Source organism: Colias croceus, chromosome 6 (genome assembly GCF_905220415.1).
Source record: "Colias croceus chromosome 6, ilColCroc2.1".
Taxonomy (NCBI): domain Eukaryota; kingdom Metazoa; phylum Arthropoda; class Insecta; order Lepidoptera; family Pieridae; genus Colias; species Colias croceus.
Genome location: NC_059542.1, coordinates 4279677 through 4303125, shown reverse-complemented (window position 1 = coordinate 4303125; position 23449 = coordinate 4279677). Strand labels below are relative to the sequence as shown.

At 35.6% G+C, this 23449-nt stretch overlaps 1 protein-coding gene across 6 annotated transcripts; it reads right to left on the bottom strand.

Annotated features, from left to right (window-relative positions):
* Positions 1-245: 245 nt before the first annotated feature.
* On the bottom strand, positions 246-14689 carry LOC123692867 (traB domain-containing protein-like). 6 transcript variants are annotated; one of them, XM_045637669.1, is made up of 11 exons: positions 14639-14689; positions 14041-14225; positions 13501-13593; positions 13037-13212; positions 12432-12556; positions 12219-12345; positions 11815-11954; positions 11159-11310; positions 10728-10833; positions 2597-2723; positions 246-504 (listed from the first exon to the last, which is right to left on the bottom strand). In XM_045637669.1, exons 2-10 carry the CDS (start codon positions 14216-14218, stop codon positions 2609-2611), a joined length of 1212 nt encoding a protein of 403 aa, XP_045493625.1. In that variant the 5' UTR covers positions 14219-14225; positions 14639-14689; the 3' UTR covers positions 246-504; positions 2597-2608. The 6 variants fall into 6 exon arrangements, with proteins under 6 accessions (XP_045493625.1, XP_045493626.1, XP_045493624.1 ...); XM_045637670.1 differs by having other exon boundaries at positions 14674-14689; XM_045637668.1 differs by having other exon boundaries at positions 14553-14673.
* Between the last annotated feature and the right edge of the window lie 8760 nt (positions 14690-23449).

Genomic DNA, 23449 nt, shown 5'->3' with positions numbered 1-23449 from the left:
AAAAAAAATCGCGCTCGAGAATGCCGGGTTAACGTATTTTTTTTACAAGTTCGCGACCCTATAACTCGGCGGCGTCGAGGACTTATGGTCAGATTAGTTAAATTTAGTCTTAAAACACTAAAATCAACCCCCAATATCTTAATCTGACGCGCTCGAGTATTTCAGACTATCGATTTTTTTTTACTAATCTGATCGTCTATCCTAGGCGCGCGTCACTACATATAGAGCTAAATAGTGAAAAAGGTTGTTCTATTAGGTCTAAGGTATCTCTCATATCTTAAACTGCCACGCTTGAGTATTGCAGAAAATTCCCCTCTTCGCCTCCCTATCTATAAAGCAAATTGGAATTAAATAGAAAATAACAGAGAACAATAAGCTCAAAAATATAGTATCGGTCTAACCGTAGGCCCTTTTAATGTATAACTATTTTTACGTTTCAAAAGACATCGACTTGGTCGATTTTATAGTTCCGAAATATTTCCAATCCGATTATCATGGATTCACCTGAAAGAAAAAGTTCTCAATTACTAATAAGTGATATATTCAGCTTGAAAATTGCGCAAGCGTGTTTTGTAACTAAGGTGAGTGGGGGAGCCAGAGAGAGATCCATATAATTTTCATTAAGAAAATAGAGTAAAACACGTGTGAATGCATCTTCCGTATAGCTCACGGAGGCCATGGACGGATATTTAATTTTAAAAAATTCTTTCAATTAAATCTTTAGGACACCCCTCCAACATCTAGATCGTTTTTTTATTTTTTATTTAATATTTAACAACTATAGCTTTCCACCCGTGACTTCGCCCGCGTCTTCAAAGAAAAATCCGCATAGTTTCCGTTCCCGTGAGATTTCCGGGACAAAACATATCCTATGTGTTAATCCAAGTTATCCTCTATATGTGCGCTAAATTTTATTTTGATTGGTTCAGTAGTATATGCGTGAAAGAGTCAATGATATTATATATAGAAACAAGAGGTAGATACGTTACCAACGCACCAAAACGTAAACCGTGAATTGGTCCTAATTGGGACCAGTGGAATCAGTCAGATTGTGACTTGTGACAGCGAACGCACATGCTGATATAAACGTTAAAATTATCAATAATGCCTTCTTGTGTGTTCAGAAAGTGCACAAATTACGATAGTAAAATAAAGAAAGATAGAGGGATATCATATCACAGGTAAATGTATTAAAATATTATAATTTTAGAGCAAAAATAACAATTTGCAATTATTAATGAATGACACTTGCTTGACACTTGTATTGAAATAATGAAAGGGATAAAACATTGCTTCAATCACTAGTGTGACAAAGCTAGCGCACACTGTGTTCAAAGATTATCATGTAGATACGATTATTGAAAATAGAACGGTTATTTTATTAATTTCGATTTGGGTAAATACTTGATTATTTTTATATTTAAATCCACACAGTGCATGTAATTAACAAATATATCTATTTATTATATACAATAAAATCGTGATGGCAAAATGTTTGTTTGCAAAAATGATGTTGAATATACGTATACATTAAAGAAAAGATTATCGCTACTGACGAAAAATGCTATTTGCTTTTCTGTAAATAGCTATTGAACATAAATTTTATTTGTGTTTTAGATAAAAAAGGCTTATACTTCATCCTTTCTTTTATTTCATACTTTTTTTCATCTAGGCACCACTATTATTATATCCTACAAGTTGGAGTGATGACCTTGTACGGGTTCCGGGAACTGCCTTGAAACGAATAGCGTAAGATCGGTCCGTATGGAGTTCTATAAGGAGGACTATGCTCAGCAGTGGGTGTTTATCGGGTGAAATGATCATGACCGAAAACGAACACCACAGCTAGTAATAAATGCTTAATACAGTTATATCTCCAAAAAAGTTTTTTTCATTTTAATAAAACTTCATAATAATAATTAAATAGTTAATGAAATTGTCACATTTGTATACGTGTGCAGGAAACGAAACATCTATAACATTGAACCTTCTGTGTCGTTAGTCTGTGCCAATTGCCATGGCAACTATTTGTTTATTTATATTTAATTTGTGAATTCTTATGACTTTTGCTTACACCTGCGCGGAAGTGACAAACTATCTTTGTCTTTTTTGTTTATATCATTTTATTATAGCCATCTCTCTTATACAGTCTGTCAATGTAATAAATTAAGTAAAATGAAACTTGTATTTGTGTGTGCCTGACACTGCATATGAAGCATTTTGTTTGGATATATTGTGAGTATATAACGTATCTATACATAAAATATCATTGGAAAGAGTAACAAACATACACATATACACATCCATCCTCACAAACTTTCGCGTTTATAATATTAGTAGGAAGTAGGGGCGTATGCAGAAAGAAGGCTGGAAACTTATAAGCGCTGACCGACGCTACCTGCGCAGGAAAATATATGAACATGCGCCGATAAGTGCTGAACGGTACCGACGAGTTCCGACAAGTTTCACTACGCGCTGGTCAGCGCTGCTGTCTTGGTCTGCTTCAACGTGCTTACTTTGTGTACAACGAACCAGCGCCTACAAGTTTCCAGCTTTGTTGCTGAATACGACCTAGGATAGGTCATAGGATGCATACCGTGCGCGTGCATCACGGCAGCCAGCGGCGCGGCACGAGCTTGTAGCCGGCGTACAGCAGCGCGCCCGCGCACGCCGCGCGCACCGACAGGCGGATGATGCGCGTCGACAGGGAGGGGGGCGGCACGCTGGAAGAAATTAATTAATTAATTAATTTTTTTTGACGTGATAACGTCCTTAAAATCGTTTTAGTCGGGTGACATGTTCAGAAACTTGTGTCACACCAAAACCTCACGAGCTCGATCGCAGGTATAACGAGAGAGAGAGACGGACCGATCTCCCGTCTCATCTCGAGCGCTGCCACTGCATTATGTTATCACATAAACATCTCGATCGTAAACATACTTTACAAACAACCAATTTTTTTTTAATAAATAAATAAATAAATAAAGTTTATTTGACTCAAAAAAAAAGAACAAAAGCACAAGGTGTATAAAGATCTTATTTGCAGGTATTTTTATTTTACATACAGAGTTTAAACAATGACCCCTATTCTAGGTTAAACCTGTGTAATTAATTAATAAATAAATAATCAAGAAAGAAAACGTTTATTCAATGGCACATAGCCTCACAAGGACATTACAAAAACAATATAAACAATACTTATATGATGTTAAAAATACCCATTGAAGTGTATAGTCTATGGAGCATGATGCCACTAAAAGGAGAAATCACTCATAGTATAAAACAAAGTCGCTTTCTCTGTCCCTATGTCCCTTTGTATGCTTAAATCTTTCAAACTACGCAATGGATTTAGATGTGTTTTTTTTAAGGACGTATTTACAAATTGACGCGCATCAATTTTAGGTATTGAGTCTTACTACTACACGTGCACGGCTCACACACACATCGAAATGCGCGAAGCGGCGGAATTATGAGTAAACTGACACGACTTGATAATTGAGCTTATTTTTATTGCCATGTTTTTTTAACTTTACTTTGATTTCTAAGTTTGTAACGTTGAATGGTCACAAAAGTAGATACCAGATACCAATTTCATTGAACAGTGATTGTTTGATAAACAAGTACTTGCCAAAGTGTACTTCGAAGACTGGTACTGGAACTCATAGACGAGTAGAGTTAGGTGTGCCGAGTTTGGGCTCGTTATGTTAGTTATGTTGAGACCTTACCTTTTTTTTTTTTTTTTTTTTTATATATATTTAAGCGGGCAAGCGAGCAGGCGGGTCACCTCCGGTCTTGATTAGGGCATGCAGAACCGAGTCCGGTTCCAAGTTTCTGAAACCCGGTTCCAAATCGAGCTCAGAACCGGGTAGAACCGGGTTACCCGGTTCTTTTATAATACTTCGGAAAAAATACGAAATTAAACAAAAGTATCTGTAAAAGTAGCTGATGGGCCTTTTATTTTACGCGGCTTGTGTCTTATTATTAAATTAATAAAGAAACAAAATTTCAATACTTCTCTTTATTTATCAGCCTTATAAAAGTACCTTGTTATCATAATATCACATATAAACTTAAACCTTATTCATTAACTGCAAACTGTAAAGCAAAAAACCGGCCAAGTGCGAGTCGGACTCGCGCTCTGAGGGCTCCGAACAAACCTATACATATAATAAATCTGTAGAAGGGTCAATTCTGTACATTGAAAATATTGAAAAAATAAATACCAGGGGGTGTTACTGGATCGATACCAAACCCAAATATGTGATTATAAAAATTTTTGTCTGTCTGTCTGTCTGTCTGTCTGTCTGTGTGAAGGCATCACGTGAAAACTAACGGTTCGATTTCGATGAAACTTGGTATAATTATACCTTATTATCCTGGGCGTAAAATAGGATACTTTTTATCCTGGCAAAATACGTAGAAAAAAATTTATCTTAATTTTTCAGTTTTATCCATAGACGTTGTTCTGTAGAACCGCGAACACATGTTGCGTATTATTATAAGCCTAGCCGTATTTGGGTCCAATAGATATTTATAAGATGTCATTGTCAGAGTTAGGTACTCAAAATGGAGAAATTAACCATCCACGCGAAGACCGACATCCGCGCGGACGGAGTCGCGGGCGGAAGCTAGTTTTTTATAATGTTGTAACTTTAAAATTTATGTTTCTAGCAATTTTTCCTTTTTATAAGACGTTACTTTTACCAAATTTAAAGGCTCTGTGTTCATGAAAAGTACCCAGCTGTAGGTTTTGAGTCCCATGCGAATGTCCAAATCATTCCCCTTATATTACTTTACTCTTTGGTCGAAATTTGCGAAAATTTTCAGCATTTATGGCTGTATCTTTTGATGCGTTGACTTGTGAGTTTGACTTTTTCACAGCATCAAGGGACCGAAGACTTGAGTATTCGATATAAATTTCAGCTTGATACCAAAAACAAAAACATGACTGGATCATTATATGAAACAGTAAAATCAACAGCTTTTCAAATTCACGACAAATCTAATAAAAATATTTCTGTAGCTTATTTTTGTCATTTTCGAAGCCTAATTTTTTTTTTGGGTAATACAATACAACCGTAGGAAACTTATAGCATCTAAGGTTAGTTAACCAATCAGAGCCACGCTTGAGGCGTGGCACGAAAATTCGCGATGCACGTGAGTCTGACGTTGCCAGATACAATAAAGTTAAAATAATGCAGCAAAATATAAATAATACTTTATATTTTAATATTTTGGTCGGAACCGGGAGAACCGGGTTTCATACTTTTCAGACCCGGTTCTCAAGATCATCGAAAAACCCGGGTTTACCCGGGTTTTTCGGAACCGGGTAAACCCGGGTGCATGCCCTAGTCTTGATGGAATGACCTGCAGGTGTACTTCGAAGACTGCTACTGGAACTAATAGATGAGTAGAGCTAGGTGTGCCGAGTTTGGGCTTGTTTTGTGAGTTACGTTGAGACCTTACCACCGGAATTGATGGAGTGACCTGCAGGTGTACTTCGAAGACTGCTACTGGAACTAATAGACGAGTAGAGCTAGGTGTGCCGAGTTTAGGCTCGTTTTGTTAGTTATGTTGAGACCTTACTTCCGGACTTGATGGAGTGACCTGCAGGTATACTTTGAAGACTGCTACTGGAACTTATAGACGAGTAGAGCTAGGTGTGCCGAGTTTGGGCTCGTTTTGTTAGTTACGTTGAGACCTTACCACCGGAATTGATGAAGTGACCTACAGGTGTACTTCGAAGACTGCTACTGGAACTAATAGATGAGTAGAGCTAGGTGTGCCGAGTTTGGGCTTGTTTTGTTAGTTACGTTGAGACCTTACCACCGGAATTGATGGAGTGACCTGCAGGTGTACTTCGAAGACTGCTACTGGAACTAATAGACGAGTAGAGCTAGGTGTGCCGAGTTTGGGCTCGTTTTGTTAGTTACGTTGAGACCTTACCACCGGAATTGATGGAGTGACCTGACGTGTACTTCGAAGACTGCTACTGGAACTATTATACGCGTAGAGCTAGATGTGCCGAGTTTAGGCTCGTTTTGTTAGTTATGTTGAGACCTTACCACCGGAATTGATGGAGTGACCTGACGTGTACTTCGAAGACTGCTACTGGAACTATTATACGCGTAGAGCTAGGTGTGCCGAGTTTAGGCTCGTTTTGTTAGTTATGTTGAGACCTTACTTCCGGACTTGATGGAGTGACCTGCAGGTATAGTTTGAAGACTGCTACTGGAACTTATAGACGAGTAGAGCTAGGTGTGCCGAGTTTGGGCTCGTTTTGTTAGTTACGTTGAGACCTTACCACCGTAATTGATGGAGTGACCTGCAGGTGTACTTCGAAGACTGCTACTGGAACTAATAGATGAGTAGAGCTAGGTGGGCCGAGTTTGGGCTCGTTTTGTTAGTTACGTTGAGACCTTACCACCGGAATTGATGGAGTGACCTGACGTGTACTTCGAAGACTGCTACTAGAACTATTATACGAATAGAGCTAGGTGTGCCTAGTTGAGGCTCGTTTTGTTAGTTATATTGAGATCTTACCTCTGGACTTGTTGGAGTGACCTGCAGGTATACTTTGAATACTGCTACTGGAACTTATAGACGAGTAGAGCTAGGTGTGCCGAGTTTGGGCTCGTTTTGCTAGTTACGTTGAGACCTTACCACCGGAATTGATGGAGCGACCTGCAGGTGTGTTTCGAAGACTGCTACTGGAACTTATAGACGAGTAGAGCTAGGTGTGCCGAGTTTGGGCTAGTTTTGTTAGTTACGTTGAGACCTTACCTTCGGACTTGATGGAGTCAGCTGTAAGTGTACTTCGAAGACTGCTACTGGAACTAATAGATGAGTAGAGCTAGGTGTGCCAAGTTTAGGCGCGTTTTGTTAGTTACGTTGAACTTGGTACACCTCGCTCCTAACAAACACCTACACCTAGCCCTAATCGTCTATTAGTTCCAGTAGCATTCTTCGAAGTACACCTGCAGGTCACTCCATCAATTCCGGTGGTAAGGTCTCAACGTAACTAACAAAACGAGCCCAAACTCGGCACACCTAGCTCTACTCGTCTATTAGTTCCAGTAGCAGTCTTCGAAGTACACCTGCAGGTCACTCCATCAATTCCGGTGGTAAGATCTCAACGTAACTAACAAAACGAGCCCAAACTCGGCACACCTAGCTCTACTCGTCTATTAGTTCCAGTAGCAGTCTTCGAAGTACACCTGCAGGTCACTCCATCAATTCCGGTGGTAAGATCTCAACGTAACTAACAAAACGAGCCCAAACTCGGCACACCTAGCTCTACTCGTCTATTAGTTCCAGTAGCAGTCTTCGAAGTACACCTGCAGGTCACTCCATCAATTCCGGTAGTAAGGTCTCAACGTAACTAACAAAACGAGCCCAAACTCGGCACACCTAGCTCTACTCGTCTATTAGTTCCAGTAGCAGTCTTCGAAGTACACCTGCAGGTCACTCCATCAATTACGGTGGTAAGGTCTCAACGTAACTAACAAAACGAGCCCAAACTCGGCACACCTAGCTCTACTCGTCTATTAGTTCCAGTAGCAGTCTTCGAAGTACACCTGCAGGTCACTCCATCAATTCCGGTGGTAAGGTCTCAACGTAACTAACAAAACGAGCCCAAACTCCGCACACCTAGCTCTACTCGTCTATTAGTTCCAGGAGCAGTCTTCGAAGTACACCTGCAGGTCACTCCATCAATTCCGGTGGTAAGATCTCAACGTAACTAACAAAACGAGCCCAAACTCGGCACACCTACCTCTACTCGTCTATTAGTTCCAGTAGCAGTCTTCGAAGTACACCTGCAGGTCACTCCATCAATTCCGGTGGTAAGGTCTCAACGTAACTAACAAAACGAGCCCAAACTCGGCACACCTAGCTCTACTCGTCTATTAGTTCCAGTAGCAGTCTTTGAAGCACACCTGCAGGTCACTCCATCAATTCCGGTGGTAAGGTCTCAACGTAACTAACAAAACGAGCCCAAACTCGGCACACCTAGCTCTACTCGTCTATTAGTTCCAGTAGCAGTCTTCGAAGTACACCTGCAGGTCACTCCATCAATTCCGGTGGTAAGATCTCCACGTAACTAACAAAACGAGCCCAAACTCGGCACACCCAGCTCTACTCGTCTATTAGTTCCAGTAGCAGTCTTCGAAGTACACCTGCAGGTCACTCCATCAATTCCGGTGGTAAGGTCTCAACGTAACTAACAAAACGAGCCCAAACTCGGCACACCTAGCTATACTCGTCTATTAGTTCCAGTAGCAGTCTTCGAAGTACACCTGCAGGTCACTCCATCAAGTCCGGAGGTAAGGTCTCAACGTAACTAACAAAACGAGCCCAAACCCGGTACATCTAGCTCTACTCGTCTATGAGTTCCAGTAGCAGTCTTCGAAGTACACGTCAGGTCACTCCATCAAGTTAGAAACTAAATATGAAATTTATAATCCCATAAGTATGAAAAACTATAAATAAAATCTTTCCTTGGTGTGCCTTGGTTGTCGGTGCAGAATGCGTCAATGATCAAGTTTATTAGGTCAAATATTTTGTATACGTACAGCGATCTTTTCGTAAACGAGGAGCTGCCTACAAGCGTCACAGTGTCTACTCACTACGCAGTGTTCGGAACCGTACAATAATTATTGTACAAACACGATAATTTTGTGCCTACGTACGATGTACGATAGCATAGTATTATCGTGCGATAATTTCTATCATGCAAAATTCTCGAATTTATATTATTTCACCCATACAAATATGAAATTTTGACATGTTTCATATCGAACTTTCATGGGAACAGTGAAATTTTGGGTATTTACCCAATGGGTTTCAGTGTCCTGTTGATTTGACAGCAGTAGTTTAAAAAAGATTAACTGTAGAGAGCTTGCATACCTATCAATATTACAATTTATATGATTTATTTATTTATAATTGACTTTATCCTAAAAACACAATAATTTCTATGGAAATATGCTAAATTTACGATAATTTTACGCCCCTGGTACAATAATCGGTTCGCTTCAGGTTGCTAACACTGTCACTACGGCGTCCGAGCGCCGACTAAATTACTAAAATATTTCATTACAATTTTTTGTACAATAAATCAAGATAGTGACAAATAATTGAATACATATGAAGGTTGTTTTCAAATGTGATAATAGTTTAAATATAGTTTGGAAAATCCAAAAGTGCACGCCTCATAATCTCATCCTTTACAATAAAATTGATTATTTATAAAGAGTAAATTATAAATATAAAAAAGAAATAAAATAAAACAGTTGGAAAAGTAAAGAAAGCGGTACCGTAATAATTGAGCTATTTTTCTTGTGGCCCCACCTAGATGTGAAACTGCGCAGGTTTAAGGGACTGACTACCAATACTTATTTTTTTAAACCTTGGCTTATAGTATAAAGAATCGAGTTTATAATGGTGAATTTTGAGTACACTATAGATATAAAAAAATAAAAATAAAATAAAGAATATATAGTTATAGATATACTAAAATAATTATGGAGAACAGTCGATATTTTTTTTTTGTTTATTTAATAACAATTAAACCACATCGAATCAGACCCTGAAAAATGAAAGGGTTCTATTCCTGAGCATACTCAAGCGTAAGAGAAAAAAAAGACTCGATTAGTAAAGTATTTCGGTCGCTATCGTGTTAACAAGAAAATCCTCCGCACATACAGACACACGGACGTCCAAGACAGAACTTTTTTAAACTGTTTTTTAACTAGTTTAAATAACAAAAATGACATCAAAAATATCATGAATGTTAAAAATAGTGTTTTTTCTTAATATGTGTGTGTATGTATTATCTTACAAGTGCAATGTATGATACATAAAGACATTTTAAGTTTGAAAAATCAGATGTTTTGCGTGAAGTGACAGTAGTACCCACCTCAACGCTTCGCTTATGAGGCGTGCAATAAAATAACCCTTATTTACATGCAATAAGTATCACGCGTTACAGTTAAATATGTGAAAAAATATGATTTGATTTTAATTTTTTTCTCAGCTTATTTGTAACATTTTGATAGTTTTAGTTCCTACCTTTTTGAGTTGGACATGTCTGCCTACTTAAAATATTTTTAAATAAGTAAATTTATTTTAGTAAATAATAGAAAAATGCTTCTATATTCAGCACGATATTGTCAATTTTGTGTGAAGAGGCAAAGGAAATTATTTTTTACAATATTATAAACCAAAATTTTCGATTAAATAATTCCTACCATTTAAAGATTAAGGAGTGATCTATCTATGGTAATTATTAGTCAAAATTGGTTTTGTATTATTTTGCCGCAAAATGCATCGAAAAACTGCTTATTTTTGTCAGATTCGTAAACGCGTCCTTAATAGATAGAGTGATTCAAGAGGAAGATTTTAGTATATTTATAATTTATTAGGGTTTAGACAAAGCGGGCGGTAATCTAATTAGGTATAATAAAGAAATATTTGAAAATAAATGACATTATAAATAACACAAGAAGTATTTTTTACCCGTTCTTCTCTTCGAAACCGCTTTCTGAAACTGTTGATAAATTGTAATTTTTCTGTATTTTGACGATTTCAAAAGCTCTTCTAAACGAAGTCTAGTTAAATAAATAAAAGTTTGAGTTAATATATTTTTAACTATGTGAAGTGTCACTGACACAACGGCTATCCGTGCGACATGAAAACAAATATTCTCTTATGCTATAAATACTCACACAAGCAACGGCGTTATATCTTGCGGTGTGATCTTGCCCCAATAGTCGACGATACCGGCCACGTGACCGATACCAACCACACCCACAATACGACATGGTTCCCTACCTGCAAATATTTTATTAGATTAAAAAAAAACCTATTTTGGGTATATGAGATTGAGAAAAGTGCAGATTAAAACACAAATAAGTACTGATTGGTTTAATCTAATTCTTATTAAAATCAAAATATAAAACTGAATGAAAGAATGAATTTGAATATAAACAGATTTATTGGCTGTTTATAACATTTTATATAGTACAACCTCAAAAGTATTTAGTTTTAAAATTATTGGGTTTGAAAATATTGCTTAAAAAATTACAACTAGGTAAATTCACTTCTAAATAATATTATTTTTATTTTATTAAATAATAAAATTAATATATCAACTCACGTGTCTGCAAAGCGGCGACTTGCAGCGAGTGACACAGGTACATATCCCTCTCGACGACGAACACGCGCTTGAGCGCGGGAAACTCGCCCGCCATTTCTTCCAACATGTCTTCTAGCATTTTTTTCTGTTTGCATCTCTCTACTTCTTCTAAACTGCAATTGATTTTTTATATTATATATTGTTAGAGTTTATATATTTTTTTACATCCATACTAATAATATAAATGCAAAATTAACTCTGTCTGTCTGTCTGTTACTCAATCACGCCTAAACTACTGAACCAATTTTCATGAAATTTGGTATGAAGATATTTTGATACCCGAGAAAGGACATAGGCTACTTTTTATCCCGGGAAAATGACGCAATCCCGGAACGGGAACGGGAATTATCCGGGTTTGGGAACTTTGACTGCGCAGGCGAAGCCGCGGGCGGAAACCTAGTAATAAATATTTGATAAAGGTCTGACGCGTCACCACGGTAAAAAAACTGACGCGAGTTCAAGCTATTGTTGAAAATGCAATGCAATATAAATTTATAAATTACATTGTAATGCTATAAACATAAATCTTTATTACCTATCAATAATTATCAACACACTATTTTAACAAACCCTTCAATAGAAATAATAATTTCACAGATGATACACAAAAAACATACCTTATACTTTGGTTAGACGTAAGTAAATGCCAAATGAACCGAATTGTTTGTCCCCAGGACAGAGATGCGATTGCTCTGTGCAGGGTGATGTCAATAGCACGATCCCCTAATTGGACTATACAATTTGGAACTTTTTTAGCCTAAAACAAATTTTAACAATTAGATATTTAAGGCTTAAATGGATATAAACACAATACACATAATATTTGTTATAATATAATATTATCAACCCAACATTTTGCAGTTTGGTCACGGAGAGACACAGGGATACATTTAAAATCCATTAAAATTTAAAGTCTTTAATTTGTAAAATTTAACAATATAACTTGTAATTATAAATACATTGTACTAACTATGGTAATGGTATGGTATGTAACTGTGGTAGTAATTGAATTAAATATTACCTCAGCCATTGCTCTTCTAAACTCGCCACCAGGTGCCATTCCCAATTCCCTGGTGATATTTGCCGACATATTTAAAAGCAATATGTACATTAAACCATTGAATACTCCATTTTGAGCCATAGTTGCCCTAAAAACGTAAAACATTAGATGTAGAAAATAATATGTTATGATAAATCATGATTACAATTAATTTAAGAAAAATTGAATTCTTACCTAATTTTCTTAATATTAATATTTTTAGCTTCTCTTAAAATAACCTCTTCATCAAGTAATAAAATATTGGTCCTTTGCTCACAGAGTTCAACCATGACTATGTGTGGGGATACCTCTTGAATGACCTAAAAATAGTGCAATTGTTAACATTTTCCTAACATACAGTAAGAACATCATATTTCATATTACAATATGCACAAATTTTATATGCACCAATGTTTTAAATCCTACTTCCTACTAATATTATCTTACTATCCTACTAATATTATAAATGCGAAAGTTTGTGAGGATGGATGTGTGTGTGAATATGCTTGTTACTCTTTCATGCAAATACTACTGAACCGATTACAATGAAATTTAGCGCACATATAGAGGGTAACTTGGATTAACTCATAGGATAGGTATTATCCCAGAAATCCCGCAGGTACGGGAATTATGCAGGTTTTTCTTTTGAAAACGCGGGCGAAGCCACGGGCTGAAAGCTAGTATTTACATATTTATGAAACTTGATGTTATATTCTTAATTCTTGTTGAAAGAACAAGAATTCTACTTGAACATGTCATTACTATTATTTTTAATTTTAAAATGTATTTAACCAACTCACCCTTGAAACATCCTCTTGAGATTGCAAACTAAAATGTGCAGTTCCAACCAAGTACACTTTACCACCATTAGGTGCATCTAGCACTGTAACAGTATTTGGTAATCCATCTTGTCTTAAATCCGGGGACTCTGCCCCTTGAGCTTTAGCACTATCATTCAAAGACTGTCGGCCATTACCTATAATGTTTAAGGTCATTATTATAGGATATATTTTTATTGAAATTTATACAGAAGTTTAAAATTTGTATTCTTTTATAATCTCTATCTCAAGAGTTTGTAAAAGGATTTTTGTATAATATTATAATTTAGATATGTGATTTCATTCTAGTATAAATGCAGTCTATTAATAATACAGATTATTTAAATTGTAGTTCTAAATATTAAATTATTCCTTAAAAAATAATTAATTGAACATTTAAACACATAAAAATGTTATTCAAATAAAAATGATTCAATGTACTTCACCTTCATTCTCATTATCTGGATTTGAATGTAAGGCTTCCTCTGATGAAATTTCTTTACTTTCAGGCTGCGGTGGATTTATAAAGTTATTTTTACCTGAAAAAGAGCACTATTTTAACTTGTATTCATTGAAAAATTAATCATGCATACAACCAGTTTATACTTTTTTTTCTTCCATTTCTCCTTTTTAGAACCATAATTTATTTTATGCTATAACACTAGAAAGAACTCAAATACTGTTACTGTGATGTCTACTGAAAGACTGTGGGTGGGAAGCCTTATACATACCACATTTAGATAAGAGACATAATAAGCTTATTACTGTAAGACCTTCACAAATTCATAAATTATTACACACCAAACAATCTATGATATGTTATGTGGTCATTGAGTTTCTGTATAGTTTACGAAACCCATATTACCTACTTGCAATGTGTTAGCAGTTCCATATAAAATCTCGATATTCTATACAATATAATTTAATGACATACATTCATTATTCAGTATGCACAAAATTATATATAAAAAACTAAAGTATATTACTTTTTTCAGTCTCTGCTACAATATTATCCCCCATAATTTTGTGTGCATCTCCTCCACCTTCCTCAGCTTTTAAAAACATTTGACATTCATTCACAATATCGCATTTTACTCCAGCAGCCTTGGATGCTTGATTGATTAACAAATGTTCTTTTTCACCATCAGCTTCCATTTTATTCATCAAAATCCTGCAAATTAATAAAATGTGTTCAAGCCATAAAATAATTTATTTCATCAAATTTCGTGGCGGTTGCCTTCTTGTAAGTTTGCTACGTGGATATGCTAAAATTGAAATATAATTTTAAATGCATGTGTTTAGACACGTATCGATAGTTTATAAAATCTAACAATAAATTTATTTCGACTTATGTATAACACTGGTAGGTAAATCATCATTTAATTAAAATAATTTATGTGTTTATAAAAGATCCAGCTTGACGTTAAGAAAACTTTTGTATTTATGTACCAAAAAAGCAAAGCAAAGCAAATAAAACATAGTATATGTAAAATCTTACAAATTATGTAAAAAAAATGCGAGGATTAATTAGGTAAGTAATATTGGAGTCATGAGCAAAAAGAGAAAGAAAAATGTTATTTTTACTTTTCCAAAAATTAAATAGGTAGGTAGGTACCTACGTGCCAGTCACAAAACGACTTCAGACGTTATCCGATTAGTGTTGCAAGTATACAAAATGTTCCAATTCCAAAAACTATTGAAATTCTTGGAGGTTTTTATGTGTGGGAAATATAAGACTTGTTGAAAAGCACTTAAATAAAAGGATACACACTTAATATAAGGTGTTTAAGATGCTAGTTCTACCTTTACCAAAAACGTATGTGTTTAGATTTAGGAATTAAATGTGCTTAAAAAATGAGCTGGCAACACTAAATCTGAATGTAGTGTCACATGTGTCAAGTTTTTTTTTTCGAGTGGCAGCAAGGGCCTTTGGGCGGCCGTATTCAGAAAGAAAGCTGGAAACTCTTGGAAACATTTAACCCTTAATTACTCGCGTCCATATAGTTACACTTACGCTCGCGTGGGGTATATTTAACCCCAATTTTAAAGGTACAATAAAACATATTTTTAATGACATACTTTTATTTTTATTATAAAAATTAGAAAGGGACAACATTGTTCCAAATTATTAACTATCTTTAATCAATATAAATGTAATAAACTTTTAAAGATGAAACTTTAAATTTAGGAAGTTTTTAATCAATACATTTATCACATATCATAGTGGAATGGTCGTGACAAACTTGCTGGTGACATTTGGCACACATAAATCTTATTTTTTTATCCTTTGACCTTGGACAGATATGGCACCTTTTATAAGTTGTCGATGGACCACCTCTGGAAGTGGGGCTAGGATCCTGAACTTGAGCATTTTTTTGCCGTTTTTGTATGGCCCTAGGCAGTGTGGTAAATATAACCATAGGCCATATTTTGTACGTATTTTGCCGACGTTATAGCTAACACACATTTGGTTGAGTTGTGGTCACTCTGGATTACGTCCTCGTCTACCTCATCTTCATCGGGACTATCTATGATGCTTTCTACGTTGTCTTCCAAACGCTTAACAATCTGGTAGTCAGAAAGACGCTTAATTGCCATTTTAGGCGTTCTAACCTAAAACAAATAAACAAAAAACAAAGATAAGTAAAAAACGAACTATTTAGTATATGTACTGCACATTATATAATATAAAGTGAAAAAACTAAAACCCAACTACGACAATAACCGGCGCTGAAAAAGTATAAAACAAGATTTCAGAATACTGAACTGAACAAAGTTGCTAATGTAGTTGCAAGTAAATGGACACAGTAGACTCTACCAAGATGCCTTCGTTGTAAATTGACAATAATGTCATACAATACTATTCTGAAGTATGCAATATTCCACTATGTAAAGATAAATTTTCATGATTGGAAAGGCGTAGTCACACGTTACATAATATACCTATCTACCGTAGCACTTCAACAACGTGTGACTACGCCTTTCCAAACATGAAAATTTATCTTTACATAGTGGAATATTGCATACTTCAGAATAGTATTGTATGACATTATTGTCAATTTACAACGAAGGCATCTTGGTAGAGTCTACTGTGTCCATTTACTTGCAGCTACATTAGCAACTTTGTTCAGTTCAGTATTCTGAAATCTTGTTTTATACTTTTTCAGCGCCGGTTATTGTCGTAGTTGGGTTTTAGTTTTTTCACTTTATATTATTTGTACTATTTTGGTGTTAAAGTGTATTTGAGGGCATAACATTAACAAAAGTTAAACTGATGAACTAATAAAGAAGCTATGGACGAAAAGATGTGAATTATATGCAATCAGCCCATGAATACAGGTAAAGTCACGAGCAAATGCTAGTAATATATGTGGGAATAGGATAAAATATTAAGATGTATTTCATGATTACTAGTTTTATTTTTAGTCTGTGTTTTTCTATTATTTAATCTGTGGACATGTTATCTGTAGACTGTAGATTTTTGGTTGTCTATGACTTGACTTGGTGTTTTTTGGTACGATGTAATGGAGGATTGTTAAAATGTATTTTTGATATGTAACCGGTGTCTGGGAAATAAATCGATTGGGCGAATTTGGCTTTTCATTTACACCATCCCCACATAATTTGGGGGCTCGTCCGGGATACGGGATGGTGGAATAAAGAAAAAACAGACGAAGACTATGATGCCGGTGATTTAACCTGATTAAGAATTTACGAATTACGAACGAAGACTAAGATTTAAAGAAGCTTATGATTATACGATTACGACTTGAAGACTATAAAACTTTTTATTTACATTATTCAACATGCCGCCGAAACGAGTAAAAGATGATGATGATTGTGGTGAACCATCGCCGCGTATTTCCTTCAATGACTTAGAGAAATCAATGACGCCATTTTCGGGTGATGATGCCTATGGCATCGAAACATTCGTAAAAGATTTTGAAGATATTTCCTCTTTAATGCAATGGGGCGAAATAGAAAAACTCATATTTTCGAAGCGGCTTCTCGCGGGAACCGCCAAGCTATTTTTACGTTCACTAAGTGGGACCACCACGTGGGATACACTTAAGTCTGAGCTCCGTGAGGAATTTGGTAAGAAGTTGAACAGTGCAACTGTTCACAAGAGACTTTCAACTCGCCGGATGAAGATGAATGAGACTCATCAGCAATATTTTTTACATATGAAGGAACTTGCAGTACTTGGGAATGTTGAAGATGAAGCCCTGATGGAATATGTCATCGACGGTATTAAAGACAGTGAGTCCAACAAAAATATTTTATATGGCGCTTGTAACATTAAAGAATTCAGAAAGAAATTAGACATTTATTCAGAAATTAAGAAAAAATCATATTCACCTAATAAGATTCAAAGTAATTCAGTATCAAAGTCCATTGGCATGAAAATTCAAAAAACACTACGAGTAAAGAGATGTTTCAATTGTGGAGATTTAGATCATGAGTCGCCTAATTGTACTAAAGGCATTAAATGTTTTAAATGCAACTTGTTTGGCCATAAATCAACTGAATGTTCTAAAAGTATAAAAAAGAGTTTGGAAATTATGTCAACTAAAAATAATATTGATGTGAGACCTTTCAAGAAGCTGAAAATAAATAATATTGATGTAGAAGCCCTGATTGATACCGGAAGCGATGCTAATTTAATAATTATGTCTTATTTTAGGAAGATTCAAGGTGAAAAATTGTTATCTTATAGTTCAGGAACAACAGAAACTTTAACTGGAATAGCTGAAAAGGAAATTTATACAAAAGGATCTTTCACAGCAAAAATTGAAATTGATGATTGTTATTTTGAAACTTTATTTTATGTTGTTGATGATGGCGCTATCCCTGTCAACATTATATTAGGAAATCCTGTACTGAAAGAAGTAGAAATCAATTTTAAATCTGGAACTATCACTGCAACAAGAATATTACACCTTACAATGCTAGAGAATGAAAATGAAGATATCACAAATATTGAAAACAAAGAATATAAGAATAAAATACAGAATATTATAAAAGAATATAACCCCAAAAGATGTACTAAAGCATCAAATGTAAAACTTAAAATATTATTAACCGATGATGTACCAGTTTATCAGAATCCACGACGATTGTCACCTTTGGAGCTTAACATTGTTGACAAACAGATTAAAGAATGGCTTGATGAAGGAATAATAAAAACAAGTAAGTCTGATTATGCTAGTCCAATTGTGCTTGCAAAAAAGAAGAATGGAAACTATAGATTGTGTGTTGATTACAGGAAATTGAATAAGAAGATTATTAAAGAAAGATATCCACTACCACTCATTGAAGATCAATTAGACAGATTAACTTATGCAAAAATGTTTACCTCGCTTGATTTAAAAAATGGATTTTTACATGTGAATGTTCATATTAATAGTCAGAAGTATACATCATTTGTAACACCACGAGGTCAATATGAATTCATTAAGATGCCTTTTGGCTTATGCACTGCTCCTTCTGTTTTTCAGAGATTTATTAATGATATTTTTCAGGATCTTATTGTGGATGGTATTGTTCTATCATATCTTGACGATCTCATTTTACCATTTCAATCTGCAGAGGAAGGATTTGTTAATTTACGAAAAGTATTTGACAGAGCTGAAGAGTATGGTTTATTATTTAACTGGGATAAATGTTATTTTATGCAAAAAAGTATTAATTACTTGGGTTATATTGTTTCAGAAGGTGAAATTAAACCTTCAGTGGAGAAAATTGCCGCTGTAGAACATTTTCAGACTCCTCACAATATAAAGTCACTTCAAAGTTTCCTCGGACTAACAGGTTATTTTAGAAAGTTTATAAAGGATTATTCTTTAATAGCAAAACCTCTGACTGATTTACTAAAGAAAGGTACTGTTTTTAATTTTAACTTAGACTGTGAAAAAGCATTTCAGAAATTAAAGTTTATTTTATGTCAATCTCCAGTTTTGAAGATTTATGATCCGAATTTAGAAACAGAACTACACACAGATGCAAGTGCTGAAGGATATGGTGCTGTATTATTGCAAAGGAGTTTAACAGATAATAAGATGCATCCCGTTTACTACATGAGCAAGAAGACATCCGCTACTGAAAAAAAGTATCACAGTTATTATTTAGAAATATTAGCTATTGTTGAAGCTGTTAAAAAGTTTAGAGTATACTTGCTAGGTATTAAATTTAAAATTGTTACAGACTGCTCCGCCTTGACTATGACATTGCAGAAAAAAGACTTACCTCCGAGAGTAGCTCGCTGGGCGCTCTTACTTGAAGAATATGACTACACGATTGAACATCGGCCTGCAGCAAGGATGAAACATGCAGATGCTCTCAGCCGACAGCCTATAAAGAATATAATTGTACTTACCGATACCGCAGCACGCCTGCGAAGAGCTCAAGATGATGATCTGCAAATAAAACTAATAAAGAAAGTATTAGAAAAGGAATCTTATGATGACTATGTTTTAGAGAATGGAATGTTATGGAAGATTAAGGATGGAAATAAATTAATGGTTGTACCTAAGAAAATGCAAAATGAAATTATAAGAAAACATCATGAAAACGGACATTTTGGTTGTGTTAAGACTGAGGAATTAATAAATAGAAATTATTATATAGAGAATTTAAAGGAAAAGATTAAAACAAACATTGATAATTGCGTGGAATGTATACTTAATTCAAATAAAAGAGGAAAGAAGGAGGGATTTCTACATGTAATAGATAAAGGAGATTTACCATTGTCTACTTACCATATTGATCATTTAGGACCGTTGACATCCACCAATAAAAATTATAAATACATTCTTACCATTGTAGATGGATTCACAAAGTTTACATGGATTTATCCGACAAAGACACTATCCACCAATGAAGTAATAGATAAATTAAATATTCAACAACAGACGTTTGGCTCGCCGCAACGAATCATAAGCGATCGCAACACTTCATTTACATCCAACATGTTTAAAGAATACTGCGAAGAAGAAGGAATTATGCATCATACAATCACAACTGGTCAACCGAGAGGAAATGGTCAAGTTGAGAGAATACATAGAATTATTATTGAAGTTTTAAGCAAATTATCATCAGACGATCCTACAAAATGGTATAAACATATCAGTAAATTGCAAAGATGTTTGAATAACACATATCAGAGAAGTATAAAGATGTCACCTTTCCAACTTTTAACAGGAATCAAAATGAATGATAAAGATGATGATATTTACAATAAAATACAAGAAGAGTTTCAGCAACATTTTTACAACGACCGTGAAGAACTAAGAAGGATGGCGAAAGCAAATATTCAGAATATACAGGATGAAAACATTAAAAATTATAATAAAAGGAGAAAGAAGTCAAACAATTACGAAGTAGGTGATTTAGTAGCGATTAAAAGGACACAATTTGTACAAGGTTATAAACTTTATCCAAAATACCTCGGCCCGTATGAAGTTATTGAGAAGAAGAGAAATGAACGATATAATTTAAGGAAGATAGGTCAGGGTGAAGGCCCTCTGAGAACCTCAAGCTCAGCTGACATGATGAAGCCATGGGTAGCGACTGTTGACTCATCTGGGACAGATGATTCTGCAGGATGACCGTGTGGGAATAGGATAAAATATTAAGATGTATTTCATGATTACTAGTTTTATTTTTAGTCTGTGTTTTTCTATTATTTAATCTGTGGACATGTTATCTGTAGACTGTAGATTTTTGGTTGTCTATGACTTGACTTGGTGTTTTTTGGTACGATGTAATGGAGGATTGTTAAAATGTATTTTTGATATGTAACCGGTGTCTGGGAAATAAATCGATTGGGCGAATTTGGCTTTTCATTTACACCATCCCCACATATATATATTCAAAATGTACAAGAAAAGCGCTTTCAAATGATACCAAACACGGGATATTTATCTTAACTTTATTTTTTTACTTTGTATGTTTTGTCCGATAGAGGACGCCACATTAGATTTTGTGAAACCCTATATAGCCTATAACCAGCGGACAATTAAGACGCTTCTAATGATATGTCATTTGTCAAATTCTGATAAGTAGTTTAGACGTTACGAGGGAACAGATGAACATACATACATACATACATACATACATACATACATACATACATACATAGCCTGTCAAAATCATAACCCTCCTTTTGCTTTGCCGTAGTCGGGTAAAAATAAAAATACACATACTCACTCGTCCAAAAAAAGTTGCACGAATGCTCGCCTGGGGCAATATATACCCCAGACGCGATTTCCTGACACAATCACACGACATGGAGCGGCGCTCGCGACTGATTCGCGGCGGGGAAGGTATTTAGGCAGCTACTAAGAACGGCACGCAGGTAGCTTTAAAAATGGCGGAGATACGACGCTTCAAATACGCCGTGGGGTCAGATATACCCCACGCGAGTAATTAAGGGTTAAGCGCTTACCGGCGCTTGTCATCGCTAGTAACCCGCGCAGGAAATATTAGAGGATCTGGCAACTCTTTAATTGCTACACTTCAGCTCCCAATTCATAGTATTATTTTCATAGTAAAAGTCTATAAATTCAAAGTGATTGTGTTTGCACATTGTTATTAAAGTCACAAGGAATCACATCAGTTATTCTTCAAACAATACTGCAACTGCAAATGCGGATTTTCTTACGAAGATAAGTTACATTTATATACCCACTTTTGAAAAGTGCTGTGAATTCATTCCAGCTACCCTCGAAAATAATTCTAACACATTTGTCAAACTCAACTGACACTGTCAAATCCATCTGACAACGTCATTTCTTGTCTCTGATTGAGCAGTGGGGTTGCCATATTTTAAGAATTTACCAATTATTTGGGAATATTTGAAAAAATGAGCTCCTGCAAAAAATGCACTAAACAAATTAAAACTGGTGACCTCAAAACTTGTTCGAAGTGCAAAGCTGCGTTCCACTACCAATGCTTAGGAGTAACTGCAGAAAATTTCGCCAAAGAATCGAAGTCCTATAAATCTGCGTGGAAGTGTACTGACTGCAAGGTAGTTGACAGGCCTGGCGAGGGTCCCCTCACCAGTCCCTCGCACGCCGCTAATTTATCTAGCGCTAGCTCTCCTATTGCATGTAGCTTCGAAGATATAAAACAGTACTTTAATTGCAAACTTGAAGAAACCCTGAAAAAACACCACTGTGATATTCGCCGCGATCTCTCAGCTGAAATCTCCGATACCCGTGTAAAGATTCAGGAGCTTACTGAAAGTGTCAACTTTATGTCTGCTAAGTACGAACAATTGAGGGAAGCTTTGGAAAGTAAAACTAGAACTATCGAGCAATTGCAATCGGAAAACAAGGATTTGCACCTTGAAGTTGGAGGCCTGCGCACTCAAGTTGGGGACCTATCTTCCCGACTGGAACAATTTGAGCAACAGTCACGTGACTGCAACTTAGAAGTCCAGTGTGTCCCAGAACACAGATCAGAAAATCTTAAGACTGTGGTTTATCAACTCGCTGCCACTGTGGGACACAATCTGACGGAAAACCAAATAGTCAACTTTCACCGAGTTGCAAAACTTAACAAGGACTCTGCTAGGCCTAGGTCTATTATAGTAAAGCTCTCTAGCCCCCTGGTTCGCGATTCATTTATATCTGCTGTCAAGACTTTCAATAAAGTCCACAGTGACGATAAGTTGAATTCATCTCACTTGGGTATTGCCACCGATGAAAAAAGGCCTATCTACGTGTGTGAGCACCTAACCCCTGCTGGCAAACAACTACATGCTGCTGCTAGAAAGGTTGCTAGAGACAAAAAGTTCGACTTTGTGTGGGTGTGTAACGGCAAAATTTTTATGCGTAAAAACACAACCTCTAAGAGCTTTATCGTTAAGGACTTAAGCTCTTTAAATTCAATTTGATTTATCTCCTTTGCTGTTATTTTCACATATTTTCATGGTTTTATTAATCAACGATAATAATAAAGAGTGTAATCTTAAAATATTGTACCAAAATGTCAGAGGACTTAGGACTAAGACCGATGTTATGCTGACCAATGCATTAAAACAGGACACTGACATCATAATATTAACGGAAACGTGGTTGAATGATTCAGTGTACGACCATGAATTATTCGATAACAGGTATTCCATATTTAGACGTGACAGATCATCCACCAGCAGTATTAAACAAGAGGGGGGAGGGGTTCTTGTCGCTATTTTAAGTAAATATGAACCAGTGCGCTATTTTAAATGGGAAACAACTGATGAAGATCTCTGGGTAATCATTAAATTTAAAGACGGCGGTATAACTCGTACTCTATGCATAAACGCATTATATATACCTCCTCCCGCTAATTACGAACGCTTTGACAGAATTTTAACTAATATTTCACACATTATTCAGCATAAGCTGCCCT